The sequence below is a fragment of the Hydra viridissima genome, unplaced genomic scaffold (genome assembly GCF_058129835.1).
Source record: "Hydra viridissima isolate aposymbiotic clone 2 unplaced genomic scaffold, HvirCarnegie_v1 scaffold_15, whole genome shotgun sequence".
Lineage (NCBI taxonomy): Eukaryota > Metazoa > Cnidaria > Hydrozoa > Anthoathecata > Hydridae > Hydra > Hydra viridissima.
In genome coordinates, this window is record NW_028324314.1 from 5,462,479 (window position 1) to 5,478,414 (window position 15,936).

The 15,936-nt window shown below is 27.0% G+C and overlaps 1 protein-coding gene and 1 pseudogene across 2 annotated transcripts; one reads left to right on the forward strand and one right to left on the reverse strand.

The window, feature by feature from the left end:
* Window positions 1-285: 285 nt before the first annotated feature.
* On the forward strand, window positions 286-3,852 carry LOC145192761 (queuosine 5'-phosphate N-glycosylase/hydrolase-like). The gene is made up of 3 exons (XM_090073306.1): window positions 286-412; window positions 2,650-2,979; window positions 3,052-3,852. Exons 2-3 carry the CDS (start codon window positions 2,665-2,667, stop codon window positions 3,748-3,750), a joined length of 1,014 nt encoding a protein of 337 aa, XP_089929432.1. The 5' UTR covers window positions 286-412; window positions 2,650-2,664; the 3' UTR covers window positions 3,751-3,852.
* A 208-nt stretch (window positions 3,853-4,060) lies between these two features.
* Window positions 4,061-15,331, reverse strand: LOC145192825 (SEC14-like protein 1; annotated as a pseudogene). Its single transcript, XR_016447693.1, has 19 exons — window positions 15,313-15,331; window positions 10,897-11,025; window positions 9,351-9,508; window positions 8,945-9,076; window positions 8,697-8,825; window positions 8,455-8,605; window positions 8,103-8,276; window positions 7,658-7,770; window positions 7,460-7,519; window positions 7,213-7,342; window positions 6,947-7,035; window positions 6,778-6,848; window positions 6,643-6,701; window positions 6,374-6,552; window positions 6,185-6,253; window positions 5,145-5,270; window positions 4,827-5,051; window positions 4,596-4,741; window positions 4,061-4,516 (listed from the first exon to the last, which is right to left on the reverse strand). The product of XR_016447693.1 is annotated as an SEC14-like protein 1 (transcript).
* Window positions 15,332-15,936: the final 605 nt, after the last annotated feature.

Sequence of the window (15,936 nt, forward strand, 5' to 3'; positions counted from 1 at the left end):
ATAGAGCCAAATATTCAAGTTCTGGTTCAAAAGAAACAGAATCAGAAAAGCCATTGAGAACTTTTGTGATACATGATACATTAAGAAATATTGTGATACATGCGTTAAGAAATATTGTGATACAAGATGCTTTAAGAAATATAAAATTAGTACGAGTACAATACACCAAATTTGCATATTTATTAGTGCGGCCCCCAAACAATTTTTTTAAGGGTTATGCGGCCCCCAAGCTCAGAAAGGTTCCCCACCCCTGCGCTATCCAGTTATATTTTGAGATCAGTGATCGTAAGCTCTCTATTATGCGGACTTAAACGAACCTCTTTTTTTGCATGCATTGATATTTTGGTTCCACAAAAATATTTAATAGTTTTAAAATACTGGTATGTTTAGAAGAAAAACTACATAATATGAGGTGATATATTCGTGCATATTGTTCAAAAGTTGAATTAAGCGAATATATATTTAAAGCAAATGTTTATCAATTAACATACATACATACATACATACATACATACATACATACATACATACATACATACATACATACATACATACATACATACATACATACATACATACATACATACATACATACATACATACATACATACATACATACATACATACATACATACATACATACATACATACATACATACATACATACATACATACATACATACATACATACATACATACATACATACATACATACATACATACATACATACATACATACATACATACATACATACATACATACATACATACATACATACATACATACATACATACATACATACATACATACATACATACATACATACATACATACATACATACATACATACATACATACATACATACATACATACATACATACATACATACATACATACATACATACATACATACATACATACATACATACATACATACATACATACATACATACATACATACATCATACATACATACATACATACATACATACATACATACATACATACATACATACATACATACATACATACATACATACATCATACATACATACATACATACATACATACATACATACATACATACATACATACATTCATACATACATACATACATACATACATACATACATACATACATACATACATACATACATCATACATACATACATACATACATACATACATACATACATACATACATACATACATACATACATACATACATACATACATACATACATACATACATACATACATCATAAATATATACATACATACATACATACATACATACATACATACATACATACATACATACATACATACATACATACATACATACATACATACATACATACATACATCTTATTGATATATACATACATCTTATTGATATATACTAACTCAGCTATGTGAATTATAATAAATTTTTATATCTAGGTAGATGAACTTTAAATGCAATCCAAAAAATAATTTGTTTTTTTCTCCTATTTTAAATTAAAAAGCTAATTTTTGCTCAAAACTTGTCTTGCAAAAGAGATTTTTCATAAGAGAAATATGGCCTGCAAGGACTGGTAAAAAAATGACTTGCTTAGCTGTTATTATTTAAAATAAATAAGATTTTACACAAAAAGCTGTTTGAAAACTGTAACTTGCTGTATCGCTCTAAAGCTGGTAATTAGTTTTAACAGTTAAATTTTTAAAAATAATTGGTTTGGTTTTAGGGAAATTATGGTTCATTTGAAAGAAATAAAATAATTGGTGTTATTAAAAATTGTTATTGAGTGGTATTAAATTAAATTAATTATTAAAAATTATGAGTGGTAGACAAATATTTTCAATCTATAGAGTATTAACCACACACCTTTTGAAAAGTTTTAAACAATAAACTTGTGTGAAAAAAGCTGAAAAATGTTAACTATATATTTTTAATAAAATTAAAAGAATCAAACAAAGCTAGTTTATGTCAGAAAAGAATAGAAGAACACCATTAAACAATATTTTTGAAGGTAAGATCTAAGTATAATAGCATGTTAATTACAGAAAATGGCAGACATTACATTTAAAAGCATTAGTTATAAAAAAAGACATTTAGTACTAATGCTTATTTGCATTAAACATATTCATTTTAGAGAACTTGTGTACACTTTACACCAGTCATACTTTTCTCATACTTGACATACATAAATGCATGCATACATACATACATACATACATACATACATACATACATACATACATACATACATACATACATACATACATACATACATACATACATACATACATACATACATACATACATACATACATCATACATACATACATACATACATACATACATACATACATACATACATACATACATACATACATACATACATACATACATACATACATACATACATACATACATACATACATACATACATACATACATACATACATACATACATCAAAATATGTGTTTCACTGTGTTCTATAATTAAGCTCTCGGTTGCTTATATAGTTTTAGATCACAATCAAGAGAAAAATATGGAAAAATAGGCTGTCATTTATGGACGCAAGCATTTCTGTCCATTCAAATATTGTTTGTGTCAATGAAAAGATCTCTCAAAATGTTTAATAATTTTATTTTAACTAGCGCATAGTTGCTGTAATGAACCCCCGTGAATCAGGTGCATTTATTGCTAACAACACTAAGCATGTAAAAATCGTCACGACATGTATAAAGTCTGCAGCGCAACTTATTTACGAACGGATGAAAATAGACAAGTATTCAAAAACCAAATGGAAAGAATGGCCGTTGCACCCTAAGGTGTTAAGTCCAGAGACTGTTGATTGGATTTTTGTTGTTGATACATTAAATTTTTCATTCTGGCTGCCTGGAGAAAAGCAATTCCAGTTAGATTATCATGAGACTGTCTATGAAGATTATGAATCTCTATGTGCTGCTATCAACAGGGCATTAGAGGTAAGGCTTTCGAATTTCAGTTCAGAGAAAGTTCTAATGCCACGTGTAAAAGATGTATTTTCAAATTTTTAGGAGGGTATACCTATCACCACACCAAGTTATTACAAAAATATATCTTTAGAGATCGTTCGGCATATTTTTCGTTCATGTAACGATACAGAACTACCTTTATTAGAGGAACGCACTAAAAATCTTCGTGAGGCAGGAGAGATTTTAAGCAGTGCCTATAATAATTCTTTTAGCAATTTTTTGTTAAAGTGTGATCAAGACGTTACAACAGTGATTGAAAGAATCACAAACTGTTTTTCTTCTTATCGCGACACTGGAATTTTTGAAGGACAAGAAGTTTGCTTTTATAAACGCGCTCAGATTCTCATTGCAGATATCTGGGCATGTTTTGAAGGTGAAACTTTTGGTAAATTTAAAAATATAGAAAACCTAACTATGTTTGCAGACTACCGCGTACCTCAGGCGCTGTTGGCTTACGGTGTTATTTCATATTCCGAAGATCTAAAGACTTTGGTGCAAAATGGAATCACTTTAAATATGTATTCACGAGAGGAAATGGAAATTAGAGGATGCTCTATTCATGCGGTTGAGCTGTTACGTAAAGCAATCGCTGATATAATCATGGATGAAAATTGCCTGCCTATAGAAGAAGTTGATGTTAATGCCGTTCTAGTAGATTTTTACCTATGGGACTTCGCTACACGGAACTTGGAAAAGATGAAGGAATTCCCTCAACATAGAACGCGATCAACATTTTACTGACTTTTTAAACGACCACTATTCCGAAAAAAATTCCAATTAAAAAAAAAAGAAGCGAAAAAATGTATATTATTGTTATTTTCGAATCATCTTTTCTGACGAAAATTTCTTTAGTTTTGATATATATATGTATGAGATATACATCTTTTAAATAGGGAGTATATAACGCGTATAAAAGTAATCAAGTCAAAATCACTGTTAAAACGAAAATTTTTCAGGTAAAAATGTCATGCGTTAAAAGATTCGCTTATGTGAGTTTACTCTCGAAAATTCGGTCCAAACAATGATAGATAATTAAAAAGGGCTGGAAAAATCTATAAAAATAGGAGATTTTCTTTAAAAATCCGTTATTACAATCTGAGGCGCAATTCTATCATTATAATAAATTACTGCGCCAAACATTCGTCGTCTGTATATTTGAGACATTCCGTCATTAATTTGAGTATAAAAAATTGTTTCTAAGTCATTCTGAAGTATTCAATACAAAGGAAAAACTCCAATAAATAGAATTATTAAGTTTAATTGCATCAACCGAGTTATTCAAGGCTTTAAATTGACAATATCGCAAAAAGCAGCAGTTTTTCAAAGTTCCAATTATTTGATAAAACAAACGTAGAAACGCTAGGAAAGGTAATCAAAACGTTAACAGGAAGAGTTGCTTGCTGTTAAAGCACCAGAACTATTGGTCATCCCATTGGATATTGTGCCTGTCACGATGGATATTTGAGAGAAGCGACTCTGGCTGGAGCTTACACTCGACATCGATCCTCTAAAGAAAAAAAATCATCAGTCGGACTATATTTGGCACAAAATGATTCTTTTAATGAATGAATTACAACGAAACTTACTTGTAATCTTTAGACGGTAAAACCTCATAATAGTACATTACTTTAGATTTGTTTTGAGCTTTAATTGTCTGACGCGCATTAGTAATTGCATTGGAATATTTCCATTGAAGAATGTAAACACCTGCTTGCTGACAAATATGAGTACCCTAAAAAATCAAATTTACTTTAACCCACGCCAGAAAAACTCGAAAAAAATGAGCAAAACAGGTAAAGAGCTCAACATTGAGTTACCTGAAGAGAATCTCCTTGAGCACATATTATTGGTCTTTCAACAACTTGCGCATCGATTCCAGGTCGAATGCTTTGTTTTGTGATACTTGAATCACCAAGACACGAAGTTAGATTCGTTGCTTCACGAGGGCGCTTATGACGTAGTAACTGAAATACGCAATCTCCCTCAATAACATCAAAGTCCCAAGTAATTACAGATTCAGCTTCTGTCACGGTCAAGATAACCTAAATTGTTCGTGACACAAATGTAAATGCAGAGGACATTGAAATTTTCGAACTGAGTAATATTAAGATATTAGGACAAGTTAAACTTCTAACCTCATGTGGTGTACCTTTTACAACATGACCAGTATGATACAGATCTGTTTCCATCCAGTTCGATTCCCCAGTGTGTTCAAATTTGTAAAAACTTTTCGGCACTACCTTTCCGACAGGCACATTACACTAAAAAATTGTTTTTTTTTTAAACTCCCTATTTTATGTGAAGTATCCGAGTTAAAAATCGGCGTTTTGTTTTTCTGTTGATTGTGAATAATTACGAATAAAGTACAACCTTCTATATCAGTCATATAAAATAAATAGAATTTTAAATAATCTTTACATATAGAGAAAAAGTTGTAAGATTTCAGAAAAAAATTTGCAATGCTTTGCATATTTTATATTATTTTGCTTCAACCCTTTAAGATATTGTGTCGAATTGTTATTTGATTAAATCCGTTTACTAATTTCTCAAAAATATCAAACTATGTATGAATATAAATTTTTCACAATAAAAACTTTATGATATTTTTATAATTATAGCTTATTACATAATTATTTTTATTTATCATTATAGCTTATTATATTTTATAGTTTTTTAAAATTTTAATTTTAATTTAACAAACTTCAGAAAATTCAATTTATCTTAAAAGAATGATGTAAATTTTTATCGTTAAAGAGTGGTACAATTTGTACTTTATTCGTTATTAACGAAAAAAACCAAACGATGCTTAATCAGAGTAAATAACGGAGAAAAGATTTTTCACCAACCAAAAGATATTTTAATGTCACATTAGTTAATAGTTCATTTATGTAGCTCATTTGTATCATACTGATAATTGCATCAAGTAAATGTTTGATTTAAAAAAAAAAATAACGTTTTAAAATAATTTTCTATATTCTTAATACCATCCTTTATTTTCTAAAAATAAAGCTTTGGCTTGTATATATTTTTAGAAAATTATAAATCCAATATCTGGTTAAATCAGAATAACACATTTTTGATGTGTTATTCTGATTTAACCAGATATTGGATTATAAATATTTATGTTATTATATATTTTATTACATATAGACAAAAAAAAAAAAAAAAAAAGTACCTCACATGATCCTCCCAAAAAATTAGGAATGTATTCCTTCACCAAATAATCTTCTAAACCACCTGGACCCTAAACAAACAAACTATCAAAGATTTATTTCAATAAAGCAATATTGATCCCCAGGGTTTATTAAAAAAAAGGTTTTATAATTTGTTTAACTGTTATATAAATAAAGATTAAGTTAATAACCTGATAGTCGTCTCCAGTGTAAATAAGAAACTTTTTTCGTGAGTTTTCATCAATAAACGGATAAAGCAATGTCCACAATACAAGAAAAACCTTAGGTGCACGAATGATCAATAATTTACTCATTGTTTCAGGATAGTTTGCCTGAACTACTTCAATAATTCTTAGTAAGGCCCTAACTCCTAAAAGATAATAAGGATCCTTTTACTTAATCAGCAAACTTTTCCTGCTTCTTGCTCAAAATTAGTTAAAAAGGTATTTCAAGTTCGTACCAGGCCTCCAAAGATGCCTCATGCTTAACCCATCCAAATCAACTATCAATGTCCAATTGCTAAAAAAAATCTTAACTTTAAGGTGCCAAAATCATATTGAACCATGCAAATAAAAGTAAAAAAAAAAGCACACACGTTATTGGTCTTGCAAAAATATCAGTGGCTTCACGACACTTTTTTAATCCTTCTTCATTAATTGACACAACCTAGATTTGAAAAGGTTTGTATTTTTAATTTCAAGAAAAACCAAAAGCATAAAAATATATATCAGATATTTTTTAACAAAATGAAAGCAGACATTTACATGCTTGACAAATCCATCTTCACCAACAGTTTTTAACAGCCCTTTAAAATCCATAGTTCCCAAACGTACAATGTAAACAGGACGTCCTTCTAAAGTATTTAAAAGAAAAACACTCAAAATAATTAGCATTTGCAATCAAAAATCTCTTGTACAGAAATTAAATATCTGTTATCAAAATTATACCAACATTCTAGCAGAGAATTGGAAATATTTTAGAATTAAATTATAAAATGTAAAAGCTAAAGAACTAAAAAAGAAGAAAAAACCTTTATCATAGTAATGCCATCCACCAGGATAGTATTCCAGTAGCTGATCAGGTGGTTTCCATGTTTCTAAGATATTATCAACATGATGTGTTCGCCTCCAGTGAAGTGAGTTCTTTAGCATCTCAAATGCCTAGTAAAAACAATCTCTGTTTCAAAGTTTAATTTTTTATTTAAAAATCATATCATTAAATTAAATTTTTATTTTTAAAACTAATTACAACTAGTTTATCAATTAATAAATTTTTACTTTATCTAGGTTAACATCTCTTGCACGCAAAAACCGTAACATCACAGCCTCATTTGGCATCTAAAAATGAAAATAATTATGGTATTAAACTATACTTAAACTTATCTAGCATACATAGGGGCACATATAAGATTGTAAAATGGTTTTTAACTTGTAATTTTGCAAATTAAATTTCCTTTACTATGTTTTAAAAACAACCTTTCCCACATGAGCAACTTGAAATCGCCTGCGAAGCTGCATCAAGTGATTCTCTTCTTTCATTGATAAGTTGCCAAGATATCTGGCAATATAAGCCTCATCCAACTTATATTCTAAAAAGTATTTTAAAAAATCATGTAACAAATAATAAAAAACTTAAATCTTTTTCAATCATTGTGATCACCTTTCTTTTACTAGGAAGCATGTGATAAACTTTAAATATGTTAAAATACTTTGAAAGTAGCTATCAGAGGAATGTTCTTATTTACATAAGATTTGTCCGGATTATTTATATTTATATATATTATATATACTTATTATTTATACATAAGATTTTTCTGGATTATTTATTATATATATTTATTTATACTAGACAAAAAACAATTTTTTTAAAAGTTAAAACCTATAAACTGAACTTTGAGAATAAAGATAGAAATAGAATAACCTTGAACAGGTGGTGGTTCAACAACTTTTTCAATTTTATCTTGAGATTTTATGTTTGAAATTTCAATACTATCTGTAAGGTCATCAGTATTTACTTCGGCAGTAACTATGGTTTTATCATCATTGTCATCCAGGTCTTCAGTATTTTTTCCTTCACCATCCTCAGTTTGAGTTTCTTAAATTGATACAATTCAGCAAAGTTATTTGAAAGTAACTATAATCTCAAATATTATCTTGATATAAAATGAGTTTACAAAAAAAAATAATTTATATATATATATATATATATATATATATATATATATATATATACACATATAAAATTTTATCTATATGCTATAGATGATATTTACCTGGGATGGAATCTTTCCTTGTGCCATCTTTAATTTGTTTTTCTACACAGCTGATTGAGCGTGGTCGACCTTCTGAATCTTGAAACAATGGGAAATGTGTTTTTCCTTCTGCAATCAATTCATTTATGTAGTACATGATAATCTCCTTGCCCTAATAGGAAGTTATATCTTATTTTAATAATGCATCAAGACTCAATTTTATAATATTTGTCAATGCAGTTAGAAATTGACAGCTAAACTACCTTTTTAAGATTACTTGTGTAAGCTTTTATTGCTAACTTCTCTACAGCAGCTTCAAATCCAAAGAAACTGACCACATCCAAGCTGGCGTCTTGCTCAAACAAAGTCCAATTAGAATTAGTTGGGTGAACCTAGAAAATCAACCTCAACTTCTGCTTCTTATTAATATCTCAATGAATTTAAGAACTTAAACTGATAAAAAATTGACAAACAAACTTATCAGACTGGCCTTACAGAAACCAAAACTTACAGAATAATAGCAATGTTCTTTAATAATAAGTCGACTGGAAAAACTCTCATTCCAAGCCTCAATTTTTAATGTACGATTTAGTCTGTTCAGGCTGTTGCGTTGAATAAAAATTGCATGATCAACTCCAGCCATCTAAAAAACTTGTTTTATCAAAAAGTAGCAATAAAAAAAAGAACAGCTGAAAAATCCTAAACAAATTAACAAAAACTCTAAGATTTTCTAAACCAACTTTTAAAATAATAAACTCATGTTATAACTTAATATTATTATACTAAAGCTTGTAATTGACTGAATATAAAGTATTATTCAGTATACTATATCAAACAATATCTATTTAAAAAAATCTTCTAAACAAGAACAGTAACACATAGAAGACCTTGAAAATTTGCTTTTGTAAATAACCTACTTTTCTAAGAAGATACGGAGCATCTACATTTAATCTACATCTTCGCTCAACAATATGTATAGCACCATCTTCACTTTTGAACTTTTGAAATCATAGGTGATATCACTTCCAAGAAATGCTGGTATCATTTTACATGTTGGAAAACGCTTCCCATAAGCCTATAAAAATATTTCAATAAATGAATCAGTTAAAAAAAAAACTGAAACAAAATTAAGGTAAAGTCGTTTTAATTGTTAAGGTTGATGGTTAGTAAATTGTGATGGGGATACTAAATAATTACTGTAAATAATTACTGTAAATAATTAAATGAAACTTTAATACACTCTTCTTTTGGAAAATGATTTTGATCTCAAGATATTGCTTACACTGGAAATTTACCAAGTATGCAAACTGATAACCTTTCCTATACTTAATGTTATTTACATGAAAGTTTATTAAGAGTCTATCTATACACACAGTTAAAGGTGCTATACATGATTCTCTATATAATTAGTTTTATTTAGATTGGTTTATTGACTTATACTTGCTTTTATATTTAGCATGAATATACAGAAAATGTAACAGAATTTTTAAGTTCTTAAATTTACCACTATTATTCTGAAAAAAAAAAAAATTATTATTGCATATCACACTCACAAGAGAGATGGTAATATTGATTGAACAATAAATTAACATTAACAACAGCAGATGGTACTAATAAGTGAAAAAAAAAAGATTAAAATTAATACCAGACTTTTCTTTAACTCTAAAGACAATAAATGACTTGATACTGTGCTAGTACAGATAAAATCAAGATGGTATACTGTTCAATTTTAATATTACATTGATTGATTAAAGAATGACACTATTAGCTAAAAGATTAAGGCACTTCTTCTCATCAGTCACTATGATAAGGAACCTTGTAGAATACAGCATTAAAGTCCAAAATAAAATTTAAAAAATCAACAAAACTAAGAAAAACTTAAAACATTTCAGGTTAATGTTTGATGAGCATACATATAAACCTAATGTAAACATTAATGTAGACAGCAAAAAAGATTAATGCTAGCCCATGTATGAATTAATGCAAACCATTGCAATATTGAAATTGGCATTTCAGTAACTGACCCAGGATTGAACAAAGATAAGATTTCCTTGTTAATGATTGAAAAACAAAGGAAAGGAGATTTAACCAATTCAGTAAATATTTAATAAACCCTATTTCATTTGATGATGAGAGTATTTATATATTTTCAATTATAACTTGCAAAACTGTTAGCAAAAAAGGCCTCTTGAACATTTTTCGTTGAATCAAGAATTATTGGTTGACATGTGTGATAGATAAGAATGATACTTATATGCTTATAATAAGTACTTGATTTGATTAAATAAAAATTACACACTATAAGCAATGTAAGTAAACTGCTTATTTTATTTTAATGTCAATGGAAGAAAGTTATTACTTTCAAATTATTACTTATCTCTTATAAAACTAATAATAAATTAGCATAATATTTTTAAAAAATTGCCACACACAAAAAAACTAAATTATTTGCAGTTAACATACCTCCATCACCATTTCAAAGGGGTATTCATAGACACGAACTGGAGATGTATATTCTTGAACCATTTTTATTCATTAACAAAATACCCAATGGGATTGTTTAGCATTGTGAACTGAGTTATTAAGAATTATCTAAATATAAAAAGATGAAGATATTAATAAAATAATTTAGATATCAGAAATTTAATGAAGATTTTGTTTATCTCATAATCAAACCATAGATAAAACCAAATAAATGTTTTTGGAGCTAATAATCAATAAAACAAGGAAATTGAAATTGGTGTAAGATAACCCCAATTTAAGTCAATTCTTAAGGGTTATAGTAAGCAGATTATGTTTTAAAAAGATAAACATTTAAAACCTTCATATTTAAATTAATTATTTACCTAAAAACGAAAGTTAAATAAATTCTTATGAAATCTTAAGTTTAAAAAAAAAACAGCAACAATTTTATAACTTTTACAATTTTATCATTTTCAAAATATATTAACAAAGTAGAACTCTTGTAACATTACAGGATAATTGTACATAATGGTAGATTAGTTATGTCATGTTAATATGGAAACCTTCTTTATTTAGAAAATATGATGAGTATAAAAACAAAATACACAAGAAATAATTGCAAATATAATATTTACTGTAGAAAAAGATATAAATAAAGATTTTGTTTTTTTACAAATTTTCATTAAATCTTTTCAGCTACTAGTTTTTGATATTAAAAAAACAAGACTGGTATCCATACCCAAATCCTAATTTACCAATCCTAAATCCAAAATGGATGGTTTTATTATTTATTTAAGCAGACAAACTAGAAGACAAAAGTATAACAATAAGCAATAAAGTATTATTGCTTAATTTTAATATTTGCTTAATTTTAATTATTACAGGATAGCAATTACTACAGTAATTAAATAGTAATTAAAATTTACTTACTAAAAGTAATATCTAATCAAATTACAGTAAAAAAATGCATAGATTTGTAATTGGATTCTGGTTTAATTTTCGATCAGGTTTTTGAATTGAATCTGAAAACAAACCTGAATCCACATTTAAACCCAAATACAAATCCACATCATAGAATCTCTGATTATTTTCAAAATAGTTTTATTTTAAAAATGATTTATTTTTTTACATTGTCATAGTTAGACTCAGGTTTTTCCAGGGCCACATTTTTAGTTAATTTTCGCATCTTGTTAAATGAAAAAGTTATACTAACAAAAAGATTAGCAAAATAATCTATGATGAAGAAACAACGTATTAAACCTACTTATGTACAATTAACTATTTAGGCATAAAATCTGAATAAATTTGTAAAATCAGTAAAATATATGATAGAATACAAAATACTTTGTAATTTTGAATTTAAAAGAATCTTAAATTGTTTGAATTTTATAGTTCTTTTAAATTTAAAAATTCTTCACCAAAGAAAAAGAACTGAACTCAAATGTCATTTATAAATTCATCTATGCTAACTGTAATACATTATTGAAACCAAAAGATAAAAAATAGAAACATTTTATATCAAAAATCCTTCTTATCAAGAATTCTTACTAAAAACTTCTAAAAATTTCTCAGAAACATATTTACTTAAAATATGTCTTCATATAAGATAAAAAAATCCAACTTAATGTACCTTGAAAATGATTAATGTGTGATTGTAACATAATGGGGAAAAAATGTTAATGTAATCTTTCTTTTATAATCAAAACCAACTGATACTAATGAGAATGTTTAAAAAGATCTTATGAAACTGTTTGAAACAAAATTATTACATATGATATCTATACAAAAAACATTTTAAAAAATTATGTATATTTTTTTAATATACAAGTAAATTATATTCAAATATCATTTAAATTGTAGTAGAAATTATATAAAATCATGAAACTTTTAGCTACTTTTTCTAAATATCATGTAAAATTCAAAAACTACATTTAAATTTATAAAATATATTGAAGATTGTCTCACTATAATGTGTCAATGTTTTTTAAATGAAACTAATCATCGTATGTTTAGAAAGACATTCTTTTTAAGCAATTAAAATGTGACAGGAACATGATTGTTAATCATGTGCATAAAAGATTATACTTCTTAAATGTTTTTCAATTGAGAATATATGATAACATCATATTATCATTTCCGAAATTTAATCCTTGAATTTTTAACATACATCATCTTTATAATATTTTATTTTATCACAGGCAAAAAAAACTTCTTTGTATATTTTACACAATAATATTATTTATAAATTCTTGATTAATTTTAAATTCTTCTAAATAAAATTTTTACTAAAAAAAACTGTAACTCATCTAAGCATTTAAAAATACAAGTAAATATATATTTACAAATACACATACAAATATTTTATGATTGAAGTAAATAACCCTAGCATATTAGCAAATTTTATTTTCATACTCTTACTCTTTATCGCTTTAAAAAATAAATGTGTAAACATAATAATAAAGAATATCTCTGTGTTGATAATTATGATGTTAAGTTAATATGTTTTGTTATATTTAGTATATAACATTAATAGTACAATTTTCTTTATGACATAAGTATTTATGCCTACTGATTCATTTAGTGCTGTAAGTTTATTTTTTGATTGCCTTTGCTGGTAAGTTATCATCATTTTTTTTTATGCACTACAGGAGTAAGATATAAAATATCTTAATAATTACTTCTTCTCTTTTATTTCAAAAGTTTTCCTAAATGTCTAAGACATAAGAAATTAGTCTTGAGGTACAGAGCAAATGTTTGTTGATGAACATGAAAGTGGCTTTAGGTAAAGAAAAATTTCAGAGAAATTTAGTAAAAGCAAGGCAACAGAACAATCAATAATACAAAAATATAAAAAAACTGAATGTGAGAAATAAAGCACATTCAAGCTGTCCACCAAATACAATATCTAGAGAAGATAAGTTTATTGTACGAGAAGTAAAGCTAGAGCCTGTTATTTCTGCTAGAACTATTAAAGAGAAACTAAGCATGAATGTTTCTGAACAAACTATAAAACTTAGACTTATCTCTGCAGGGTTTATGGGTCCCATTTCACAAAAAAAATCTTTTGTTTCAAGAAAAACTTTTAAAAGACGCTTGATTTTGGAAATCAGTTTTTTAGCTTTGAAGGCAGCTTAGTATAATATTTTTTAAAACTATTTGCAAAACCTAATTGATAATATTCCTCATTGCTTACAAGCAGCAAATGATGCCCAAGGACTTCATACTAAATATTAGTTAACTTTAAAACAAAAAACTCAAATATAATTAACAAAAGTTTGAAAGGTATGGATACTTTTATAGCTTCCTAATATTGTAATTTCTAAAAAATGTTCATTTATCTCAGAAACAAGATTCAATTTTGCAAATTTTATAGTTTATATTATAAATAGTTGATATAATAAACTTTTTTTCACTATCTAATAAAATTATTCAAATGAGTTTGGTTTCTTTTTTTATTGCAACTACATATAACAGGGTATGAATAATTTTGTCACATACTGTATTTACATACATAATTAAATAAACCATGACTTATTGCTTGTTGGGTTTTATATGTTAAACTTAATCCAGTAACATAACAAAACACATTAATACTCTCATAGAAATTCTTGCAATGAAGAGAATATTAGGAAGTTATTCTAAACATGAATAAAATAAAAAATAAAAAAAATTGAAAAATAAATCATTAATAAAATTTATAAACATATTTTAATTTAAAAAGTTGAATTTTTTTTTAAAAGTATTTACTTTACCTGGCAATAAAATGGACTGTCAGATATGAAGAATCATTTTTGTTTAATCATACATACATACAAACATACATGCATCCATATATACATACATACATACATACATACATACATACATACATACATACATACATACATACATACATACATACATACATACATACATACATACATACATACACACATACACACATACACACATACACACATACACACATACACACATACACACATACACACATACACACATACACACATACACACATACACACATACACACATACATACATACATACATACATACATACATACATACATACATACAAACATACATACATACATACATACATACATACATACATACATACATACATACATACATACATACATACATACATACATACATACATACATACATACATACATACATACATACATACATACATACATACATACATACATACATACATACATACATACATACATACATACATACATACATGATATTTAAAAAGTTCATGCTAAAAATAAACATTTAAAGAGCTAAAACTTTGATACCCATTAACTTGTTTTATTATCTGTCTTTTAATGTTAAAATACGAACTAAATACCACGGCGAAAAATTAAGCCATATACCCCATACTTAAATAATTTAAGACAATACTACCTGAAAGTTGTGTAAGAAAAGTGACAACAAAGATGCGCGGGAAACTGCGAGGGTAAAACGCGTTTAAAGGCCCAAGATGCTTTGAAAATGACTGCAGCACTATAATGAAGTTCACGATAAACAAAAGCTGGACATAAACTTTCTTCAAATCCTAACGAATCTGTAAAATGTCACTTGAGATAATTACATTCATAAAATTTATTTTATAATTAATCTCAATTTTTTTCTTGTGTCTGCTTATGAAAATATATTTTTCTTGCAGGCTTTTAGTTAACATCGATGCTTAATTTACTTTGGCAGAACGTGTTAATTATGTAGATACATATCAATGGTGTAGCGCACTAACGTGGGAAGCATAAATTTAGGTGAAGTATAGTTAAATGCGTAGAAAACTACAAGAAGTAATAATTAAATATGTAATTATGGTAGCTATTGAATTATATCTTATGAAACCATTTATCTTTTGTTGTAAGTTTAGAGAGTTCGATATTTGATGGAATAGTTGAAACTTAAATTCACTTAAAAATATACCTTTAGTACTTACCACAAGTGTGCACTTCGCCATTGAAATGGTACTTAGCTATCTGCATATGGATATGCTGTGAATCTGTTCTCTAATCTAAT